The sequence below is a fragment of the Podarcis gaigeae genome (genome assembly GCF_964106915.1).
Source record: "Podarcis gaigeae genome assembly, chromosome: 1".
Taxonomy (NCBI): domain Eukaryota; kingdom Metazoa; phylum Chordata; class Lepidosauria; order Squamata; family Lacertidae; genus Podarcis; species Podarcis gaigeae.
The window spans coordinates 40,747,035-40,767,929 of NC_139678.1; the positions used below are offsets into that span (position 1 = coordinate 40,747,035).

General features: G+C 46.5%; 1 protein-coding gene across 8 annotated transcripts; it reads left to right on the forward strand.

Moving 5' to 3' along the window:
• The first annotated feature begins 1,024 nt into the window (after positions 1-1,024).
• GREM1 (gremlin 1, DAN family BMP antagonist) lies at positions 1,025-10,212 on the forward strand. Of its 8 annotated transcripts, XM_083745321.1 has the most exons (3): positions 2,662-4,230; positions 5,810-5,922; positions 7,012-10,212. In XM_083745321.1, the coding sequence occupies exons 1-3, from the start codon at positions 4,033-4,035 to the stop codon at positions 7,574-7,576; spliced, it is 876 nt and encodes a 291-aa protein (XP_083601447.1). In that variant the 5' UTR covers positions 2,662-4,032; the 3' UTR covers positions 7,577-10,212. The 8 variants fall into 8 exon arrangements, with proteins under 8 accessions (XP_083601451.1, XP_083601450.1, XP_083601447.1 ...); XM_083745325.1 differs by lacking the exons at positions 2,662-4,230; positions 5,810-5,922 and adding an exon at positions 1,025-1,398; XM_083745324.1 differs by lacking the exon at positions 5,810-5,922 and having other exon boundaries at positions 2,661-3,276.
• The last annotated feature ends 10,683 nt before the right edge of the window (positions 10,213-20,895 follow it).

A 20,895-nucleotide genomic window follows, 5' to 3' on the forward strand; every position in this document is an offset into this window, starting at 1 on the left:
ACTTTAGCAGTAAAACTTCCAGAAGAACATTCTTGTCTCCTTTTGCCAACATTAACTGGCAGACCTAAACAACTCTAACAAGAGAGTATCTGCCCCAGACATATATTTCTGGATGCAGGTGTGAAGAACTCTTGCTGATAACAGTATCAGCTTAATTTAATCTAATAGTCTACTTTCTTGTGGGGCGGCTTTTAGGGTCTCCCAATAGCAGTCATCAGGGACACGGGTGGCGTTGTGGTGTAAACCACTGAGCCTTGAGTACCGTTCTGGTGGGAAGGTAAACGGCGTTTTCGTGCACTGCGTTTTGCCAGAAGCCGCTTACTCATGCTGGCCACATGACCAGGAAAAACTGTCTGGGGACAAACGTCAGCTCCCTCAGCCAGTAAAGCAAGATGAGAGCCACAACCCCAGAGTCGTTTGCGACTGGACTTAACTGTCAGGGGTCCTCTACCTTTTTAACAGCAGTCATCAGAGACACTAGCCTGATGTAAATCGAGGATTAATTTCTGAGCATAAATGCTTGGGACTGATTTGCATGGCTGAAATCCTAAAAACCTGGGATTATGAGGAGGAAGAGGAGGAATGGGGTGGGGAACTTTCAGGTCTCTGGCTTGTGATCCTTCTGTGCACATTTACTTGCATACAAGGACCACGGTGATTATTGGAACTTAATCCAAAGTGTGTGTGGGAGGACTGCATGAAGCCAAAATCTCTCAATCTCTCCTGTATCACAAAGCCTGTGGATTGATGGTCCTGCTCCGCCCTGCTGTGCGGCAATGATTTTAGACGGTCTTTTGCTAAGAGCTCTTATTTTCGAAGTATCTAAAGCAAGCCTGGGTACCGTACACAAGATTTTGAAAGCGAGCAAAAGCCTCTTAAAGACCTCGAGCCCAACTCCAGCAGAGGCATCAGTGTTGAGAGGAGGAACCCCGCAGAAGAGGGGGAGACTATCGCCCGCTGTCTTTGCCGATGGGTTCCGCCCCCGCCGGTCGCGCGTCCTTCGGCCACGTGGGGATGCGGGTAGCAGCCAGCGGGTCCCTCGCCCGCCAGCGCCGGTCTGACCTGGAGGCTCAGGGAGGAGCCGGGCGTCGCTTTCTTGGAGAAAGGAGAGTTCTCCTCCCTGGCGGGAGTTGCTGGAAGCGTTTAGGGGGCGTATTGGGAGGCGGCCGCTGGCCAATGATCAGGAGCGCTGCTCTCAGCTGGCAGGCATTTAAATGGGAGACAGCGCGGTGCGCCTGCAATTCGGAAGCGGGGCCCGAGCTTTCCTTGCCTCTCCTTCCGATGGGCTCGAGGGACTGGAACCAGAGCAGCAGCAGCCCGAGCCGTCACCCCGCGCACTGAAGCGCCCCACGCCGGAAAGGAGCCGCGGAGCAGGACTCGCTCTCCGCCCACGCACAGGTGAGGCGGCAGCGGAAAGGATTTCGGGGCTTCATTGGGAGACCTTGGGTTGCTTTATGCCGGAGTGAAGGATGGCGACTGCCGCTCTGCTCCAGGCAGGCAGGAGGCGCTGGGTTGTAGCCCCCTGGAAGCAGTAGGGTTACTCGTGGCGTAAGGGATGAGAGCCTTAGAAACTGCAGGTCAGTGTATTCTGGGAAGAATACCGACTCTGATGGGGTAGGATAACTTAAGTGAGATTTATGCCTGGGCATCGTGGATAAATTGCTTTCCTGGAATTAATCCAGGAAAGCCTGTCGAATATATTCTACGAAATACCGAAGCTCTTACCTTTCCCCGTATCTGTGTAGCGCCTGACCGGAGGGAGGGGAGCCGCTGGAATCCCCTAATTCCCACAGCACATTTCTCATCGCTGTGCTTTTTTTGGGGGTGGGGTGGGCTTGGCTGGCTTTTGCCACAAATGGAACTACTGGTAGAACCAATGCCATTTTCACACGTGATTTATAGCGCAGCTCTGTGCATATTTACTTGGAAGTAAGGGCCATTAACTTAAATGGGGTTTACGTTCCAGTTAGTAAACATGGGGCTTCAAACCGAACAAGTTCTCTCTCTGTGCACCTGAAATTCTAGTATTGACTCCATTCGTTGGGATGCCAGCTAAAAATGGGGATCCCTCAACCCTGCAGTAACAATCTTAGCACTTGGTGTTTTCCAAGCCCGGGTTGCTCGAGGAAACCTCCTTAAAAGCTCGTCGGTTTGCCAAGGACACTCCCACGGAAAAACAAGGCCCACTCTTTACAGGGTGCTCAGGATGTGACCCAAGTCCCTCTCGTTCCCCAGTAAGCCTGTGCAGCCGCTCCCGCCTTCTCTGCGCTTCCAAAGCGACCGTAACACCCTATTCGCAACCGGCTCTCCTCTAGGCTTTCTTGGGCGCCCTGTGGTGCCACTGCCTAATGGGATAATTTAATCGAAAGGGCCGAAAATTGCTCACAGCCGCGCGGCGACCGGGATGGGCGAAGAGGGCCGCGGAAAACTCCTTTTAAAAGGATTGGCCCCTTGCAAGGGGGCGGGCGCTGGCTGACAAAACGGGCTGGGCCGGCGCCTCAAACGGGCCCTGCTGCGCGGAGGCGCACTTAACATGCAAGCCTACTCGCAAGTAACTCCCACTGACTTCAACGGGGCTTGCGCCCCTGCTCACTAGGACCAGTGGGACTATTCCAGGTGCCGGCGGCGGCAGGGCGGAGAGCTCGTCCTTTGCTCACTTGGGGTTGGATTTGCGCCGCCCCGACGGCAAACGGGCGCGCACCGCGGCGTTTGCTCCGGTGACGACGGAAAGCCGTCGGTTCTCCCTTCCCGCGGGCGGCTTTTTCCCTGCCAAGGGCGGAGCCGCGGAGGGGAGGCGGGTGTCTCCTAAGACCCCGCCGCGTGACTTACTCAAAACCAAACAAAACGCTGGCGGAGGCCTCCTGCGCCTCCGGTCGTTGGGCCCCGCGGGGCAACCCTGGAAACGGCCTGTCTTGGGCGAGGCTGAGCTGAGGGCGCTGCCCTCGCTTGGCGGGGAGAAAAAGAGGCGCCACCCAGCGCGCCGCCGGCCACCCTCTGCCGCGCCTCCTGCGCGGCGGCCTTCTGGGCGGCAAGACCAGAGGGAACCGCCGGGCATCTCCGAGGGGGCGAGGCGTGGTTCTCCGTTCAATGCAGCAACCTTCGCCAACCTGGGTTGCTCCAGTTGCGTGGGACTACAACTCCCATCAGCTCCCACTGGCTCTGGGTTGTTAAGAGGGAGGAGTTCAGTTTAAGCCTGGAGCAACACCCCAAGAAGCGTCGTGATCAGGGCCGAAGAGTAGCCCCGTTTGAGCTCTTGTCGTTGACACGCTGAAACATGTAGATAAATCCAAAAACGCATTTCCCCCCGTTGTATATTCCCTTCTCGTTGGTTAAACTTATTTTAAGCTTCCCATAAGAAATGCCTCAGCCTTTCCCTATGAAAGATCTACCTTCAAATACTTTGTGCTGTATGCCTTGGCTCATGCTTCTGTACTTTCAGTAAGGGAAATAACTTGGTCAGTGGTCATGATTGGAGTTGTAATCTCAACTGGTTCCCCACCTCTGGTTTCTAGTCTGAGGGTGAACTGAGCATTCCTCCCTGATTTGTTTGCAGGGAAGTTAGAGGATGTTGCATCAAATGTTATCCCACATTTGGCGGGATCCCCTCATTTTTCCTTATCTGATTTGGGGTGCAAAGCAGGTTTGCTGTGCAAAAGTTGTGTATCAGCTTAAATTGCGCAACTTGCTTGAATCTCACTGGAAGTGCCCTCTGACTCTCTCTAATTCTCTGATAACAGGGCTTTTAAGCATTTGGTGAAGGCAACCTTAAAAACTGAAAAAGTCCATGCCGTAAGAAATCTCCCTGCAGGCCCGGGAGCACTTGTAATCTTCAATAAAGTCTTCCTTTAGACTGATTTAGAAACCTGATCTTTTGATAACATTAGAATCTCTGTCTGCAATTCACAAACCACTGTCCCTCAGACAGCCACACACTTCTGTTAGATCTGAATCTGGAACCTGTGTGTTTCAGATCACAGTCTGTTCTCTGTCTCTCCCTCCCCCCAAAAAACTCATTCTTAAACTGTGAAACATATGTTTTTAGACCTCAGAAAAATGGCAGTCCCTACTTGCAAGGGAACAGACACTTGGAATGCAGTTCTGGCCTTTTCATCTCTAAAAAGAAATTGCAAAGCTTCAGGACGATGCAGAAAGGAGCAACTAAACTCCATCTTGTCCTGCGAGAGGTTTAACAGTGTAGTCATATGTATATCTGCTCACATCTACTTTCAAGTAAGTCCCATTGCTTTCAGTGGGACTTGCTTCCTGGAAAGTGTACATAGCATTGCAGTCTAAAGCTCTTTAGTTTTTAAAAAAGTGAGTAAGATGGGGGCAGGCCACAAACATGATATCTAAAGTAGCAAGTGGTGTGGAGTCAATTCTCTTTCGAATCACTTCAATTTGTGGCACCTAAGAAAGGTGATGTCCTTGCCTTGCATCACCATTCAGTTGCCTAACCCACTGCATTTTGTAGTTCTTCAGTCATCTGCTTGGAACTGAGAAGTTTTTACAACTTAGGTGGGGACGGTTTCTGACAATAATGGCTGGATTGAATATGATGTATCCAAAATGGCTCTGAAGGATTGGGGATAACCCATAGAAAATATTGGGGTGGGTGTGGGGACGAGTGGGAGGTACCTTAGCCTTAGCACTATGACGAACACAAGCCATTGAGTTGATTTGTTAGTGAAGTGATCACTTTCACCTTTAATCTTTTGTATTCATTGGTTACACAGACGTAGTTCAAAAGCAGACAACACAGGACAGAATTTTCAATATATAATCATATATAAACACACACCAAACCTTTAATTTAAAAGAAGAGTCCTTGACTGCCAATGCTGTCTGCTATGCCAACCCAAAATATGAGCTTTGTCCTGAAGGCTTTTAGGTAATTGTTGCTAATAGCAATATCGGTGTTCTTACTCCTCATAGACCATCTCGCTTTCATTGTGATTTCCTTTAGAGCTGTGGTCTAATGATGGATTTAAAATAGAGCCTTACTCAAAAGTGCTCAGGTTTCAGCTATTGAACTTAACAGAAGAGAGGTTGGTCTAGGTCAGTACTGAGCCCTTTGAAAGCCTACACCAAAAACTTTCTTCTGGAAATGGGACAAAGGTATGCAGGCTCTCCCCCCTAAAATGTGTGCTTTGCTCTGTGAATGTTCCTGAAATAGGAATATACTTACTGTTTCCTATTATATTTATTTACTCTAGTATTGCAAGCTAGAACTTTCAGGCAAGAACATGGCTATGTTTCTTGAGCAGGTTCAGTGTGCGTGTGTGGAAGTGTGTAATGGAATTGTTAGTCATCATTTGTATGTTTGAAATGACACTAAGTTGGAACACTCAAGTCTTTTATACTGCCAACATGTTCAGCTTCTATTTCTTCAACCTCCAAGTACATTGGCTTAGAATCTACATAGTAGTTATGAGGTCTCCCTCATTGAGTGTTGCTGCAAAACGATCACAGCAAACTTAAACATAATATAAGTATTTAAATAAAAATAAATCTGTTATCCAGCCCTAGAGTTAAAGAGTAGGGGAGGAAAATTCTTGGTTCTGGAAAATGCCTTGCCTCCAGAAAAGCGGGTCAGAGCTGTTGCCTTTTCCATCTGCAACTGATCAGGAGAGGCCTTTTCATCTCTCAGCGACAGAGAGGTGGGCTCTTGTTTTCTAACTGTAAAACAAGTCCTATTGCAAATGTACAAAAGTAATATAACTGAACTAGTTCAAAAATGATGACACAGTTGTAATCCATGTTGCATGAGCGAAAGGCAGCTGCCACAACTGTTGTTTTCCTCCCTCTTCAGTCTCCTGAGTGTGCACACCCTCACTTCAGAATCTTGAGGGTGACCCGAGCATTATGGGATGTCCTGGGGGGCTACTGTGGGAGGAAAGAATTGCCGGAAGCATGGAACTTTGTGTGAGCAGTATGCCATTCTTTTGCCTAGTTTTAGGCCCTTTGCCCTCCTTCCACTACCACCCTATAAGTCACAGTCCGCAGTGTTCAGTAAATCTCTCCTGAGCCTCAGCAGGGACTTTTTAGGGACTACAGGTGGGAGAAGGGGAGGGAGAAAATTGGTTTCCTGAGCCTACCATCCCTTTGTCCAACCCCATGGGTACAACTCAAAAAAATAAATGATAAGTTTACAAACTGATACAACATACAATATAACATAAACAAATCAAATAATCAAATATGATCAGTGATTATGAAGTCACAGGTTGATAAAGTGATTTTCAATATAATCATAAGAGCACACAACTAATAGAATTATATGATGGGCAGCTGGTAAAAACCTGTTCCAGCTAAGTCTTCAGAACTGCCCATGTACTTTGAAAATCCAAATCTCTTATGAGAACATAACTATCAATGAATTGCTTTGACCATCCCTTTGACAAAGCTTCTAATTACATATGGAAAACTCAGACTCATAAATGAATGCATTTCACATAGTATTCCCTGACAGTCCTGTAACTTATTACAATGCCTTCTACACATGCAGGATGCAGCTGTTAAGTGTCCTAACTGGCGTTGGAATATGGGAACATATTTAACCTGTTCTGTGCCAGTTTCTCTATTTTCCTGCATGCTTTTAACCTTGAAAGCCTTGCATGGTCAGGTATCCTCATGCTGGAAGGACAGTCTCTGTCCAAATACAAACCCATTTTCCAGTTTAGGTCAAGTTAGCTGATGCTGTGGCTTATATCATATACACAACATGTTCAGACAGTGGCAACTAGGAGCCAGGTTTTTCTGTTGGCAGTCTCCTGTGATAAAATTGGCCCTTGCATTTCCAGATTTTACCTGAGGGAAATTCCATACAGGTTGGAATCTCTCAAGTTGCTAGATTTGAAAGAGGAGGGATTTGCTTTACTCCCTGTCCTTTTTCTCCCACTCCTGAGAGGAAGGTTGGTATTTTCACTAGCTTTGGGATAAGGGGTGATGTGATGCACTGTGTGCAACTTTTTAGTTGATGCCATGTGAAATAGATATATCCTTTCTCCCCAGGATGAGTCGCACAGTTTCTACAGTTGGTGTCCTCCTTCTGTGTGGACTTCTGCTACCCACTGCAGAGGGGAGCAAGAGGAACCGTGGAGCCCAGGGCGCCATCCCTCCACCTGACAAGGATAAGCCCAATGATTCGGAACAGCCGCAACAGCCGCCGTCGCCACCACAGCAGCCGGGCGCCAGGATCCGTGGCAAGGACAGAATCAAGCCTCCATCTGCTGAAGAGGTGCTGGAATCGAGCCAAGAGGCACTGCACGTCACTGAGCGACAATACCTGAAGCGGGACTGGTGCAAGACGCATTCCCTGAAGCAAACCATCCACGAGGAAGGGTGCCACAGCCACACCATTATCAACAAGTTCTGTTACGGGCAGTGCAATTCCTTCTACATCCCCAGGCATATCCACAGAGAGGAGGGCTCCTTCCAGTCCTGTTCCTTTTGCAAACCTAAGAAACTCACCACCATGTCTGTCACACTGAACTGCCCGGAGCTTCAGCCCCCGAGGAAGAAAAAGAGGATCACGCGAGTTAAAGAATGTCGCTGTATATCCATAGACTTGGATTAGGAGGCACCGTGATGGGTGTTCCAGTTCTTGCCCTTGACTACAGACGCCCGAAATCCAATCTGTCTGAATGGGACACAAACAATAGAGAATTGCAACAAAAACAACGTATGTATGTGTATCTGCGTGCAAGTGTGAATGCCAATACATCAATTACAAAAGCATGCATATGGAATAGCACCACTACTTGGAGTGCAAGTTGTCACTAGTTCACCTGTGTGCTGGGGTTCCTGCGCTTCCATTTTCCACCAGCATCTGTGCCATTGACTTGTGTACCTGTTGCAAGTGAGAGCATTGATGTGCTCTAGGTCCAGCGTTATTTCTTAGAACAAAATGTTAACAGGGATGCGGTAGTAGACTTAAGATATGCCCCTTGTAATTAGTGTTCAATAAAGGGTGCAATTATAATTGGGAATGAATGTTCAGAAGCAGCTTTGTTTGGATCGAAAAACACAGCCACTAGCATTAGAAGACTTTTTAAAGAAGGTAATGGGCAAGAGAAGGAAGAAATGAGAAAGTACAAGAATTAAGAGCAACAAGGGAAGGCAACGTGCATATTGACTCTACTGATGCTTTGAATGTACTTTAAAAACATGTCTGAGTTAAGTAATTGTCTTGGGATGCTGCATTCTTTGACTATAACTGTAGTGTTTAATTCCATCATTAGCTTTTAGGTTTGCCATAATAATTTGTCTAAAATCTGCTAATGTATATGTGTACACATCTTTTCTATCTCCATTATACTATCAGGTAATTCAGCTTAACACAGAAAGCACAATTCTACAGTGATCGTTTAGGACTTCAAATGCAATAAGCATACAAAGCTATATATTTCAGAGCTTCAATAGGAGCTGTGTGATAGATGCTGCTTAGTCTCTGGCCCAAAGGATGTACTGCCTTGCCCATTTACCTTGCATTTACCCATATTATCTTTGATTTTGGATTTGCTAAACTTTAGGTCTGTTGGGGGATTGGATGAGCTTGTGGCAGAGTGCTCAGACTTTCCTTCAGCATTTACTGAATATAAGGACCTTTTCTTTGAACAGCTCTTGAACAGTCCATTCATGTATAAACATGTAGCAGTAATATATGGTGAATATTGCCTTTTGTCAGAACAGAACAGCCTTGAGAGTGAAAAATGGTTTTTAAGTGTAAAATTCATTATGGATTACTATTACATGGTTTGTAGCTGAATTGATCTTTGACCAGTTCCCCCTATGTATGATAGGATACCACCTCTCATGCCTCCCCTTTGCTTTATTTTTATTTACATATATAGATGTGGCCACCTCTGTTTCCATCCCCATTGTAAACCTCTGGCCGTTATTTATATTGTTGAAGCCCCTGGACAGATAGACTGGCTTTTGAAAGTATGAACACATTAACCAGCTGTCTATGCACATTAGGCAATTTGTGCTTCATGCCACAAGGAGAGGACAGGTATTTATAGAAATGAAACACTTATTTGTCTGTAACAACGAGGAGCCTGCCAATAACGCGTCTGCTTAATAAGCAAATGTATTCATATAAGAAGCATTCTGGCTCTTGACATATCACACAGTCCTCAAATATACCATAATAAAACAACCCATATTTATAACCTAAACTACCCATTTATCATTTAACTGTATTGCTTCTTGTTCCATCTTTAGAGGATAAGTCAACAACTGTTTTTCTTCTTTTTAAATGTTTCATCTTGTTTTAGAGGCTGTAGCTGTATCCTCTAGTTACTTATTCCTCTATTAAGTTGTAGTCCCTTGCATAACAATTAGGGGATACCTCTTTCTATAAAAACACCCAATTCACTGGGACCTTGACAAGCATGATCATGCAAAGCCAGATGCCTGTCAGCATCCTTTCACATGCAAATATTTTTTTACTGCCTTCATCTATACCAGTAACAGATTGCAAACTTGCATATTAGCCATATCAGGATCACCCACTGCAATCTTTTTTTATAGGTATTATCATACATTTATTTCTGTGTAGATCATTTTTTAAAGCCTGATTTCTGAGTTACAGGAGAAAATTTCCACTGTGTGGAATGTGAATAGTTAAGCAGAAAGATATTTAATGGTTTTGGCATTTCCATATGATCAGAGAGCTTTCCTCTACTTCTTAGAAGGTATCAAGGTTAAAACATTCCCCTTTTCTTCTGAACTCTTGGGGACTTTATGTTAATTCTTGTTTCTCTTCCTATAATTCATATACAGCTCTCACCAAGCAATATATAGTTCTGGCTTTTTAAAAGTTTTAACTTTCCATACAGCACATTTTTGAAGCAACAACTTGTAAAATAATTTAAGGTTTATAGCAAGGTGGAGTTGGTTATCTAAGAAAGAATAATAGAAGATCCCTCTTCAGAAAAATAGGCAGGTTGGTTTCATAGGCAGGTCATTTATGATTGATTTTTCAGGTTTCAAGGAAACCAAAGATGTAGCTGCAAATGATTTCAAATCAAACCATATGTACTGTACTTAAAACTGACTTTTTCTTATAAAACAATGAAGAGGAACCCAAGCTGCCATGTGTTCTGAAGAATTTCACAATGCAAAAGCTGTTCAAAAACAAACAACTTTGATTTTGTAACTTGCCAACAGTTTGTTCACTTGCTATAATAAACAAGTTTTTAAAAAATATATATGTTGAATTGCAGTCTAAAATGAAATTGCAAGAGTTTTAGAACTGGATTTTCAAATGGGTAAATATGAGAGAGGCAAAAATTTCCAATTCCCATTCTTGGCATAATGGCTTTAGCTGCATCTCGCAAGACAGCCAAGAACAGTGGTAAGGATTCATCCAGCCACCACAAGGAAGGGAATAGGATTATGTTACAAGTCGGACAAGCAGTAGAATAGTTGGGGAAAGCGTAGAATAAGATTCCTGTACATACTTTCCTAACTTGGTATGCAATTAAGGTAAAACAAAAGTATCTTCCTGGGGCTCTTCAGATTCCTACATGGTCCGTATCCCAAGCCCAATTTCCTCTTGCCTAACATGCTGGGAACAGATGGGAGGAAGAGGGAGGTTACTTGAGTACAACAGCAGGTTTCTTTTTAGCCTTGTGGGTGTTTATGAATTGGGACAACACCATTCACAAAGCCGCACCAGCTGCTGCAAGGGAATCCTCTGTCTGCAATGAAGCCCCTTGACCATGCCATGGGAGATTGCTGGGAACTGCAGCTACTGGGAGCTCGTAAAGCTCTTATCAGCAGTGAGGCAGCGGTGAATTCTGAACTGCGGACATGCTTCGTGACATCTCCTAAGACTATGCAACGATGTCATGAACTGCTTGGACACAGAGGAATGGTGGCAGGAACCAGCTGGGGAGCCGCATGGGGAAGAAGGCTCAGAGCCTGTGGATTGGTGGTGGGACAACAATGAGTGCTCAGAGGGAGAAGCCTGGGAGGTGTCAGAAGCTGAAGAGGGAACAGGGCTTAATGAGCAGGGAGAGTCTGTGGCAGAGAGCAGTCCAGAGGCAGAAGCTGAAGCAGGAGAGGAGGGAGTCCAAGAGGCAGAGATGAGTCTGGCTGGGGCAGAGTCACAGGTGTTTCCCACCTCCTGCTGTGACCAGCTCCCCTCCCCTCTGGTCTCCCAGAACTCTGGTTTCCCATGAACTGGCCAGAGAAGTTAGTTTTGTGCAGGAGCAATCTCAAGATTGCTTGGGGAAAACCCTGGAAAGAGGGAACTTTGACAGCTGTGAGTAGCTGGGGACCTTCAGTCCCATCAACTGCTTCATGGGGGCAAGAGCTACCCAAGTTGAGTTGCTTTGCTCATTAGGCACTCCCGTGCAGATCTCAGTTTTGCTAGTGAAGTTAACACCAGCTTGCTTGGTGTGATTTACTGCTGGCTCGCTCCTGTCAAAGCGAACATGAATTAAAAATAAATAAATCAATGCATACATTTTGATTTCAATATCAAGCCAATTTTTTGTTCTTCACCCCCCCCCCTTTCACTTTGCTTAACATTAAGAGTACTGAAGAATTCTGGGCAACGCTAAAGTTTGCTCACTATTTTGCAACATTTTGGTTGGCCATACTAAAGGGACTTTGGAATTGCTCAATATAAAAGTGGCAGTTTAATCTAGAACCACATATGCTAATGTAATGTAACCTGCCTGTCCCTCTGCTTGGCTCATTTGGATTTATCTGTGCGTGTTGGCTTGCAGAAGATTTGCCCATAGTACCTTAGAAGCAGGGGTGGGTCTACTATGGAACTAAGGAAGCTTAAACTTCAGAGCGTCTAATCCCACAATGCTTTTAAACAATTGGGTTTACTAGACCAAATATGAGTCACACAACTCAAACTGATTTTTTGTTGTATATATCACAAAAATCCCAAAGTTTGAGAGTCGGTAGCACAGGTGTTGAAAAGGCAGGGTGTCACAGTATTTTGAAAACTATAAAGTGTATGAAATTTTCATTCACTCCAATGACTTTGATATGTGAGATAATCCGGTTCAGCAATTTTAATCAAAATCTGAGATATAGTAGTTATTATTATTTTTTAATGTGGTCTGTCATAGAACCACACTGAAGAAGATAACAGGGGTTATCCAGACCCTATACAGCGGTATCTCAGGTTAAAAACTTAATTCGTTCTAGAGGTCCATTCTTAACCTGAAACTCTTCTTAACCTGAGGTACCACTTTAGCTAATGGGGCCTCCTGCTGCCGCTGCACGATTTCTGTTCTCATCCTGAAGCAAAGTTCTTAACCCGAGGTACTATTTCTGGGTTAAAGGTAAAGGTAAAGGTACCCCTGCCCGTACGGGCCAGTCTTGACAGACTCTGGGGTTGTGCACCCATCTCACTCAAGAGGCCAGGGGCCAGCGCTGTCCGAAGACACTTCCGGGTCATGTGGCCAGCGTGACATCGCTGCTCTGGCGAGCCAGAGCCACACACGGAAACGCCGTTTACCTTCCCGCTGGTAAGCGGTCCCTATTTATCTACTTGCACCCGGAGGTGCTTTCGAACTGCTAGGTTGGCAGGCGCTGGGACCGAGCAGCGGGAGCGCACCCCGCCGCAGGGATTCGAACCGCCGACCTTTCGATCGGCAAGTCCTAGGCTCTGAGGCTTTAACCTACAGCGCCACCTGCGTCCCTAATTTCTGGGTTAATTTCTGGGTTAATTTCTGGGTTAGCGGAGTCTATAACCTGAAGCGTCTGTAAACTGAAGTGTCTGTAACCTGAAGTGTCTGTAACCTGAGGTAACACTATATATTATAGCTTTCCATGGAAGCCGGATTCCAGGATTCCAGTAGAAGTCAATGAACATAGGCTTCCCTGGCTTGGTTGTTCATCCCCACAAGGTGCGAATATTGGAAATAGTATCAGGGCAGCCACATGATGAAGCTGAAGTTAACAACAGCCCCTCTTAATTCATGCATCATGCTGTGTCACAGCTAGTCACTTGAAATGAATACTTTGAATTGGTCTTAGGTGCTGAGCAGGGGCCCTGCTGAACTGTCACTCATACCAGTTTTCTTGCAAGGCATCGTAATGGGCTTAGTAAAACGTACCCACCCCCAAACCATTAACATTAGTTCTTAGTTACAATCAGTTTTTTCCTTGGCATTTTACAATATTTCCAGACTATTTTTACTTTAAATGTTTGCTGTAATCGAAAATAAAAACCATAGCTGATTAAAGGCGGAGAAATCGTGTGACATACTCAATATGCAGAAGGAGGGTCAAATGTTAAAGAAAGAGAATTTAACCATAGAAATCTGGGGAAGCAGGAGTGCTTACATTCTCTGTGCCTTTTATTAGAAAGTTACAGAGGGTGGCCACATACAAGCATTTTTATCATACACTTTCTGCGTGCAAGGTTAATTGATCCTAATTACTTGGTAGTATAATACAAGCCCTATTCAGGTGAGTGGTACCCATGGGTATCAAATGCCTGTAGGATTTCTCTACATCTCATAGATGCCAATGCATGTGCCTACCACACTTCTAGTCAATGCATATTTGACACCAAACTGCAGGGGTCCTATGCACTCACATACATATAAGCATATGACTGTATCCATGAGGATGGGTTGCTTGGCTGGTCAGATTTCCCCTCCCCATGGAGGGAGCCATACATGGGTAGGCCCTCTTCAGGATGTCCATGATTATGCATCACTTCATTACATCAGAGCCCAGGAAGTGGGTAGTCTGCATGTTTTAAAGCAGAGTCTCCAGGTGTTGCTAGACTTAACCTACCATCACTCCTGGCTACTGGTAAAGTTGGCGAGGGATGTTTGGCATGATCAAGTTACCACCAAATAAGACCATCCTGGTGTTGTTTGGTTATCTGTATGCCATATGGACTCAACTAATCCCTCGTCAACTACACACACACACACACACACACACACACACACACACAGTATTAATCTTCAACTTGTTAAGTGGAGGAAGAGGAGTTTGGATTTGATATCCCGCTTTATCACTACCCAAAGGAGACTCAAAGCGGCTAACATTCTCCTTTCCCTTCCTCCCCCACAACAAACACTCTGTGAGGTGAGTGGGGCTGAGAGATTTCAAAGAAGTGTGACTGGCCCAAGGTCACCCAGCAGCTGCATGTGGAGGAGTGGAGACACGAACCCGGTTCACCAGATTACGAGTCTATCGCTCTTAACCACTACACCACACTGGTCACCTGTATTGGTAAATGGCCATCCTATCTATGCCAAATCCATGTACAGAAAAGCAGGGAATCGTCATGAATAGCTATAACGGCATTTGAAGTCCAGTTAGCTGACTTAGCTGACTAAGAACTGTTGACTTTAATATGGTTCCACATAATACCCCATATGGCAAATGGCTGACTTCTCAGCTAAGCTTTGATGGTGGGGGTGGGAGGGGCAATGCTTTTTAATTGCTGCTTGATTGTGCTTTCATTATTTTCCCATCTGATTGGAAACAATATTTATAACCACGTCCCTTTTAAGTAATTACAAGAAGATGTGAAAGACAAATATACTGACATAAAAGGAGAATGGTTTGATTAACAGTAAAACAGGAACATTTCTGAGATGTCTCTTTCATCTTTTGTTTGATACAGATGTAAAGTCACATCATTCGGGGATGAATCAGTTGGAGCAGAACATTTGCAGTGGTTCCTAACAAAAACACTGGCATTTATTTCGTAAACATTCCAAAGCAGATATATGCTGACAATATAGTGATTGAGTTAGAGAGATGCAGCCAGATGCCCTGATATGGAAGATGTAGTTGAGGCAAGGTGTGCTATTGAGGGAGTAGCAGTGGAAGCTACTGAAAGGATGGATGAAATCTGTCCATTTTGCTTTCTTCCAGTTTCTCATTTTTCAGTTCACTTCTCCACGTTTTCTCATCAGTTTGCATGTGTTTCTTTTAAAGTCCTCATCAAAATCCACCAGCATTTTAGCGCAAATCTGTTACCAGGTGGTTCCCAAGCTTTGAGGATCCCTTCTACTTCCCACCCCCAAATGTCATGGACCCAACTGAAATATACTCAGAGTCCAGGGCTGACAGTTCATGTTTGCGGGTTGTGTAGCCGGCAAATTCTGGCCCGGGGCTGCTGCTGGGCCATCCCCTCCACACCCAGTCCAGGACCCGGGAGATGACCCTATCTTTCTTGGAATGGTGTGCAACTTCTTGTGCCTGAATGGGGTGGTCGGAAAGCAGCTCCAGGCTCATAACCTCTTGTGCAGGTGCTGGGTTGGGGCCTGTTTCCGGTAGTGGTAGCCTGCTGAGGGCGTCCGCATGGCCCATTGCCTTCCCAGGGCGGTGAATCAGTGCATACTGGTAGCTGGCAAGGAAAATTGACCACCTGAGGACGCGAGGAGACAGCACTTGGGGGGTCTGCTTTTCGGGGGCAAACAAGCCCAGCAACAGCTTGTGGTCAGTCACCACAGTGAAGGGCCGCCCGTACAAGAAATCATGGAATTTTTTTACTCCCTTCACGATTGCCAGACCCTCCTTGTCGATTTGCGAGTAGTTCCGCTCGGTTTCGTTGAGTGGGAAAAGTATGCCACCGGTACCTCTCTTCCATCCGGGAGTTGGTGTCCCAGGACAGCGCCAATGCCATAGGGTGAGGCGTTGCATGCTAGCACAACTGGCAGCCTCTCGTCGAAGTGTGCCAAGACCGAGTTTGAGACAAGCAAGTCCTTGACTGCCTGGAATGCGGCCTCCTGGCGCTGGCCCCACACCCAAGGAGCCTGCTTGTCCAGGAGTCTGTGTAGGGGCTCCGCTACCGCCGCCTTGTGGGGAAGGAAGGAATGGTAAAAGTTCAATAGTCCCAAGAAGGCCTGAAGTTCAGTCTTGTTCTTGGGTGCTGGGGCATCACAAATGGCCCGTACCTTGTCCCCAGTCGGGTGGACCCCTCCTGCATCCACCATAAATCCCAGAAAGTCCACCTGAGGCACTCCTAGTAGACATTTTTCCCGCTTCACCTTGAGACCCGCCGTCTGGAAACGGTGCAGAATGGTGTGGAGGCGGTCCTCAAACTCCTCGGGTGTGGGCCCGGCAATCAACACATAATCGAAGAAGGGGGTGACACCAGGAATCCCTTTAAGGAGAGAGTCCATTAGATTCTGTAATATGCCTGGTGCCAGGCTGACCCCGAATTGCAGCCGCTTTACCCTGAACGCTCCTCTGTGCGTCACAATCGTCTGTGCCTCTGTTGTAGCCTCATCTACTGGCAGCTGTTGATATGCTTGGGCCAAGTCCAGCTTGCCAAAAAATTTCGACCCAGCCAGGGTGGCAAGGACATGGCTGACCACTGGCAATGGGTATGCACGGGCCGTGAGGGCCTTGTTTATGGTACATTTGTAGTCTGCGCAGATGCGGACCGAACCATTAGGCTTGACGGGTGTGACGATTGGGGTTTCCCAGGGGGCATTAGGCACCGGCTCCAGCACTCCTTGCTCCACGAGTCGGTCCAATTCCTCATCTATACGGGGTCTCAGGGCGAACGGGACCCGGCGGGCCTTGAGCCTGACCGGTCGTACTGCAGGGTCAAGCTGTAGAGCAATGGGGGGGCCCGTATACTGTCCCAATTTCCCATTGAAAACCCCCGGAAATTCCTTGCATATGGCGTCCACGTCCACTTGTAAGCTCATGTGGTTCACCCCGGTGATGGCTAGCCCCAGTGGTCCAAACCATGCCAATCCCAGTAAGCTAATGTAGGGGCCCTTGACCACAAGCAAGTCCAGTTGCCGCGTCCGCCCTCGGTATTGCACCCTGAAGGTCCCCACCCCCATTGTGGGGACCTTAAGTTTCTGGAAGTCCCGGAGGGTGAATGGGGCCGGCCTGAGTTTGGGACCCCCAGTAGGGCACAGTTTCCTTAAGGTCCTTGCCGAGATTATGGATAGAGTTGAACCCGTGTCAAGCTCCATGCGGCATGGGGCCCCCTCTATCCGTACCTCTACATAAATTTTCTCTACGTTGGGGTGGGGCAACTGGTATACCTGGAAGTCCGTGAGCTCCGTTGAGTTGCCTTGGTGCGTTGGGCCCCGGGACCTGGGGCTCTTGGATTGGTCATCTGATGCCTGGTGTTGGGTGGGCTGAGCCTGATACACCCAGGCGATGTGTCCCAATTTTCTGCACTGCCTGCACTCTGTGTTGCGGAAACAACAGGTCCTCCTCTCGTGACTTTCTCCACAGCTTGCGCAGTTCCCTCCTTCTCGTCGAGGCAGCTGTGGTATGTGGGCTGCTTGAGTGCGCTGCTGTACTCGGTGCACCTCCTCCCTGTCGGATCCTGAGTCGGTGAGGTCTTCGTGGTGGACCCTCGGTTGGGACGGCTGGCTCGGCCGTGCCTCTTGCGTCGACCTCTTGGCAGCTTCCGTTGCCAGGGCCTCCTCCAGAGCGACCTGGAACGTTAGGTTCTTCTTAGCGTAGAGGCGTCGTTGCAGCTTCTCATCCTTCAGGCCACCGACGAGGCGGTCACGAAGCATGTTCTCCAGCTCTGAGAAGTTGCAGAACCGGGCAGCTTGGCGGAGAGAGGTCACAAACCCAGTTATGGTTTCCCCAGGGGCTTGCCGCTTTGCGTAGAAGGCATTTCGATGAGCCACCACTGAGGGCTGTGGCGAAAAGTGCCCCTTCAGCTGTTCCATTATTGTTTTGTATGGAACAGTAGCGACGTCTTCAGGTGCAAGGAGAGCCCGGGCGATTTGAAACGTCTCCTCTCTGCAGACGCTGAAGAATATTGCCCTCTTCTTGGTGTCTTCTTCATCGGTGATCCCTTTGGCTTCTAGGAGGAAGGTGAAACGGGAGGCGTACGCTTCCCAGTCTCCAGATGCTGGGTTGAACGGCGAGAAGCTGCTGTCGGTTGCCATTCTGAGTTCCTTGGGTCCCGGAGCTGAAGCCTGGATACACGGTGCGAGGCAGCGGTGCGGCAGGTGGCGGTGCTGTGTGTGGCAGTCAGCTCAGCGGGATCCCACCTTCGTCGCCAGTGAAATATACTCAGAGTCGCAAAGTGATTTCATGCTCTTTATTCAGCTCATAGTGGTGAGGAGGAATGAATGAAAGTCCCCTCAAAGTATCTGCTTTATATACATTATTTACACAATGGGCTGCACATGATTGGCTAATTCTGGAATTCTACTGTAAGCCAATCAGGTTGTGGATTCACTTCTATCTGGAGCATGATTGGGTGGTTCCTGCCAACCAATCATATTGCTGCATTGTTCTAGGACCAATCAGACTGCTGCATTCTGAATCCTATTGTTCTAGGACCAATCAGACTGCTGCCTTTTGGATCCTATTGTTCTAGGACCAATCAGACTGTTGCAGTTTGGATCCTATTCAATTCAGTACATAACACCAACATACAAAAACTTGCCAAGGCTTTAAGACAATGATCCCCTCCCAGAGAGCTAGTGTGGTGTAGTGATTAAGAGCGGTAGACTCATAATCTGGTGAACCGGGTTCGCATCTCCGCTCCTCCACATGCAGCTGCTGGGTGACCTTGGGCTAGTCACACTTTTCTGAAGTCTCTCAGCCTCACTCATCTCACAGAGTGTTTGTTGTGGGGGAGGAAGGGAAAGGAGAATGTTAGCCGCTTTGAGACTCCTTCGGGTAGTGATAAAGCGGGATATCAAATCCAAACTCCTCCTCTTCTTCTCCCAGTTGAGCCTCCAGAGGCACAAATGGAAGCAGGGGCTGTCTTGAAGCCTCTTGCAAAAATAGACTTTGAAGCAGCATCCCTGCTCCTCTTTTAAACACTGATGTTTGGGAACCACTTTTGTAGGCCATACTTCAGAATGCTTAAGCAAACCTTAACGTGAAACAGCAGGTTTTGTAACTTGAGAGAGAAAAATATGTACCATCCTATGTGCAAAATGGAATGTGCAACTGTAAGTCTCAGAGTTCCTTAGTTTGCGGGGGGGCTTCTCAAAGGTATTATTACATATGTCACAGTTCCTGCTTGCCTTTTTGTATACAAGCAGTAGGAGCCAGTCTCCCTGGCATACTTTATCAACAGTAGTATCAGATGTAGGAGAGGACATGATGTGAGCGTCAATCCATTTGGAATGTGCATGCAATTAAGACCATTTTTTCCACAAATGAATCAGCATCCATGTGAAGTCCTGCCCAGCATTGTTGTGGCCATTTCCATAGATGGAAAGTTGCTTTCAATGAAGCATGGTGGATGGTTTGGCTCTTAAAAGGCTGATGGAAAGAGTCACGTGTTGAATTAACGTATTTCCACCCATAAAGGCACATACTTCCTACCTCTGAAGGAATAGCAATAAGTGCATCTCTGGCAGTGTGTGACCACACAGTACAAAAACAAGAGACATACAAATATAGGCATATACAGTGGTACCTCGGGTTACATACACTTCAGGTTACATATGCTACAGGTTACAGACTCCGCTAACCCAGAAATAGTACCTCGGGTTAAGAGCTTTGCTTCAGGATGAGAACAGAAATCACACGGTGGCGGCGCAGTGGCAGTGGGAAGCCCCATTAACTAAAGTGGTGCTTCAGGTTAAGAACAGTTTCAGGTTAAGAACGGACCTCCGGAACGAATTAAGTCACTAGTCTTAGCAATAAAATAAAATACAGTGTACTGAGGATAGAGCTAAATGCTTAGCGATAGAAAGTATGTTCTAGAGGGTTACATCAACACAAATGGCAGAATTAATACGTACACAAGTAAGTATGTTCCATCCACTTTTGATACAGGCTAGGTAATTCAAACTACAGACAAATAGTTACCAGGTACGGTATGTATAACTGAGTAACAATAGTCACCAATGAACTCATGGCAATCCTATACCAGTCTACTCAGAAGTGAATCCCATTGAGTTCAACAGAGCTTACTTCCAAGAAAATTGGTATACGATTGCAGGCTAAATCTTTGTTGAAGCAATGATTCTTCAACATCAGCTTTGTTGGACCGGTCATGTTTTGCGGATGCCTGATGATTGTCTTCCAAAGCAACTACTCTATTCCGAACTTTAAAAAATGGAAAGCATAATGCTGGTGGTCAACAAAAGAGTTTTAAAGACTGTCTCAAGGCAAATCTTAAAATATGTAGTACAAACACTGGCAACTGGGAAACACTGGCCTGTGAGTGTTCCAGTTGGAGAACAGCCTTTACCAAAGGTGTCATGGGCTTTGAAGACACTCAAACGCAGGACGCAAGGGAGAAACGTGCTAAGAGGAAGGCACGCTTGGCAAATCCACACTGTGATCAACTCCCGCCCAGAAACCAATGTCCCCACTGTGGAAGGACGAGTGAATCCAGAATTGGCCTCCACAGTCACTTACAGACTCATTGTTAAAACCATGTTTATGGAAGACAATCTTACTCGGCTACAAGTGATCGCCTAAGAAGAAATCTCTGTTTGGGGCTTGAAAGATTTTGAAGGGCTCTTGAAAAGAGTCGAAAAGTGAAGCCACTATGTCTAGATTGTATTCTTTTATTTGTTTGTAATCCAGATGTATGAAAAAGTGAGACTTTGCAAAATTAAAGCTGTCAAAGGGAAAGGAAAGATCAAGCTGTACGTATGACGGAGAGAGAACTTGGCAACTGGATTGCAAGATGGCAACGGGAGATGATTGGGTCTAATTTTTTGCAGTGGAGCAAATGCCAGATGTTTTCCCCACTTTGATCTTAATAACACTTTAGGCTGCAGACAATAAGATTGGTTTAAAATTTATTGTCTCTTTGATTTCTACATTCTAATGCTTTTAAAGGCCTTTACAAAAGACAGATTTCTAAATATTGGCAACTGAGGTGGCATCAAAAGTGTCAAATCATTAAGCCCCCTCACAAAAAGGTCGTGATTAGAACCCCATTTATGTTTCCACGCATTATTAGTAAATGAGTTCTTGTGCAGG

Coding starts and splice junctions, on each gene's coding strand:
- GREM1 (XM_083745321.1), top strand. CDS start 4,033: ATGTTTTTAGACCTCAGAAAAATGGCAGTCCCTACTTGCAAGGGAACA. Junction 4,231..5,809: donor CTGCTCACATCTACTTTCAA/GTAAGTCCCATT, acceptor CTCCCTCTTCAG/TCTCCTGAGTGTGCACACCC. Junction 5,923..7,011: donor CCGGAAGCATGGAACTTTGT/GTGAGCAGTATG, acceptor CTTTCTCCCCAG/GATGAGTCGCACAGTTTCTA.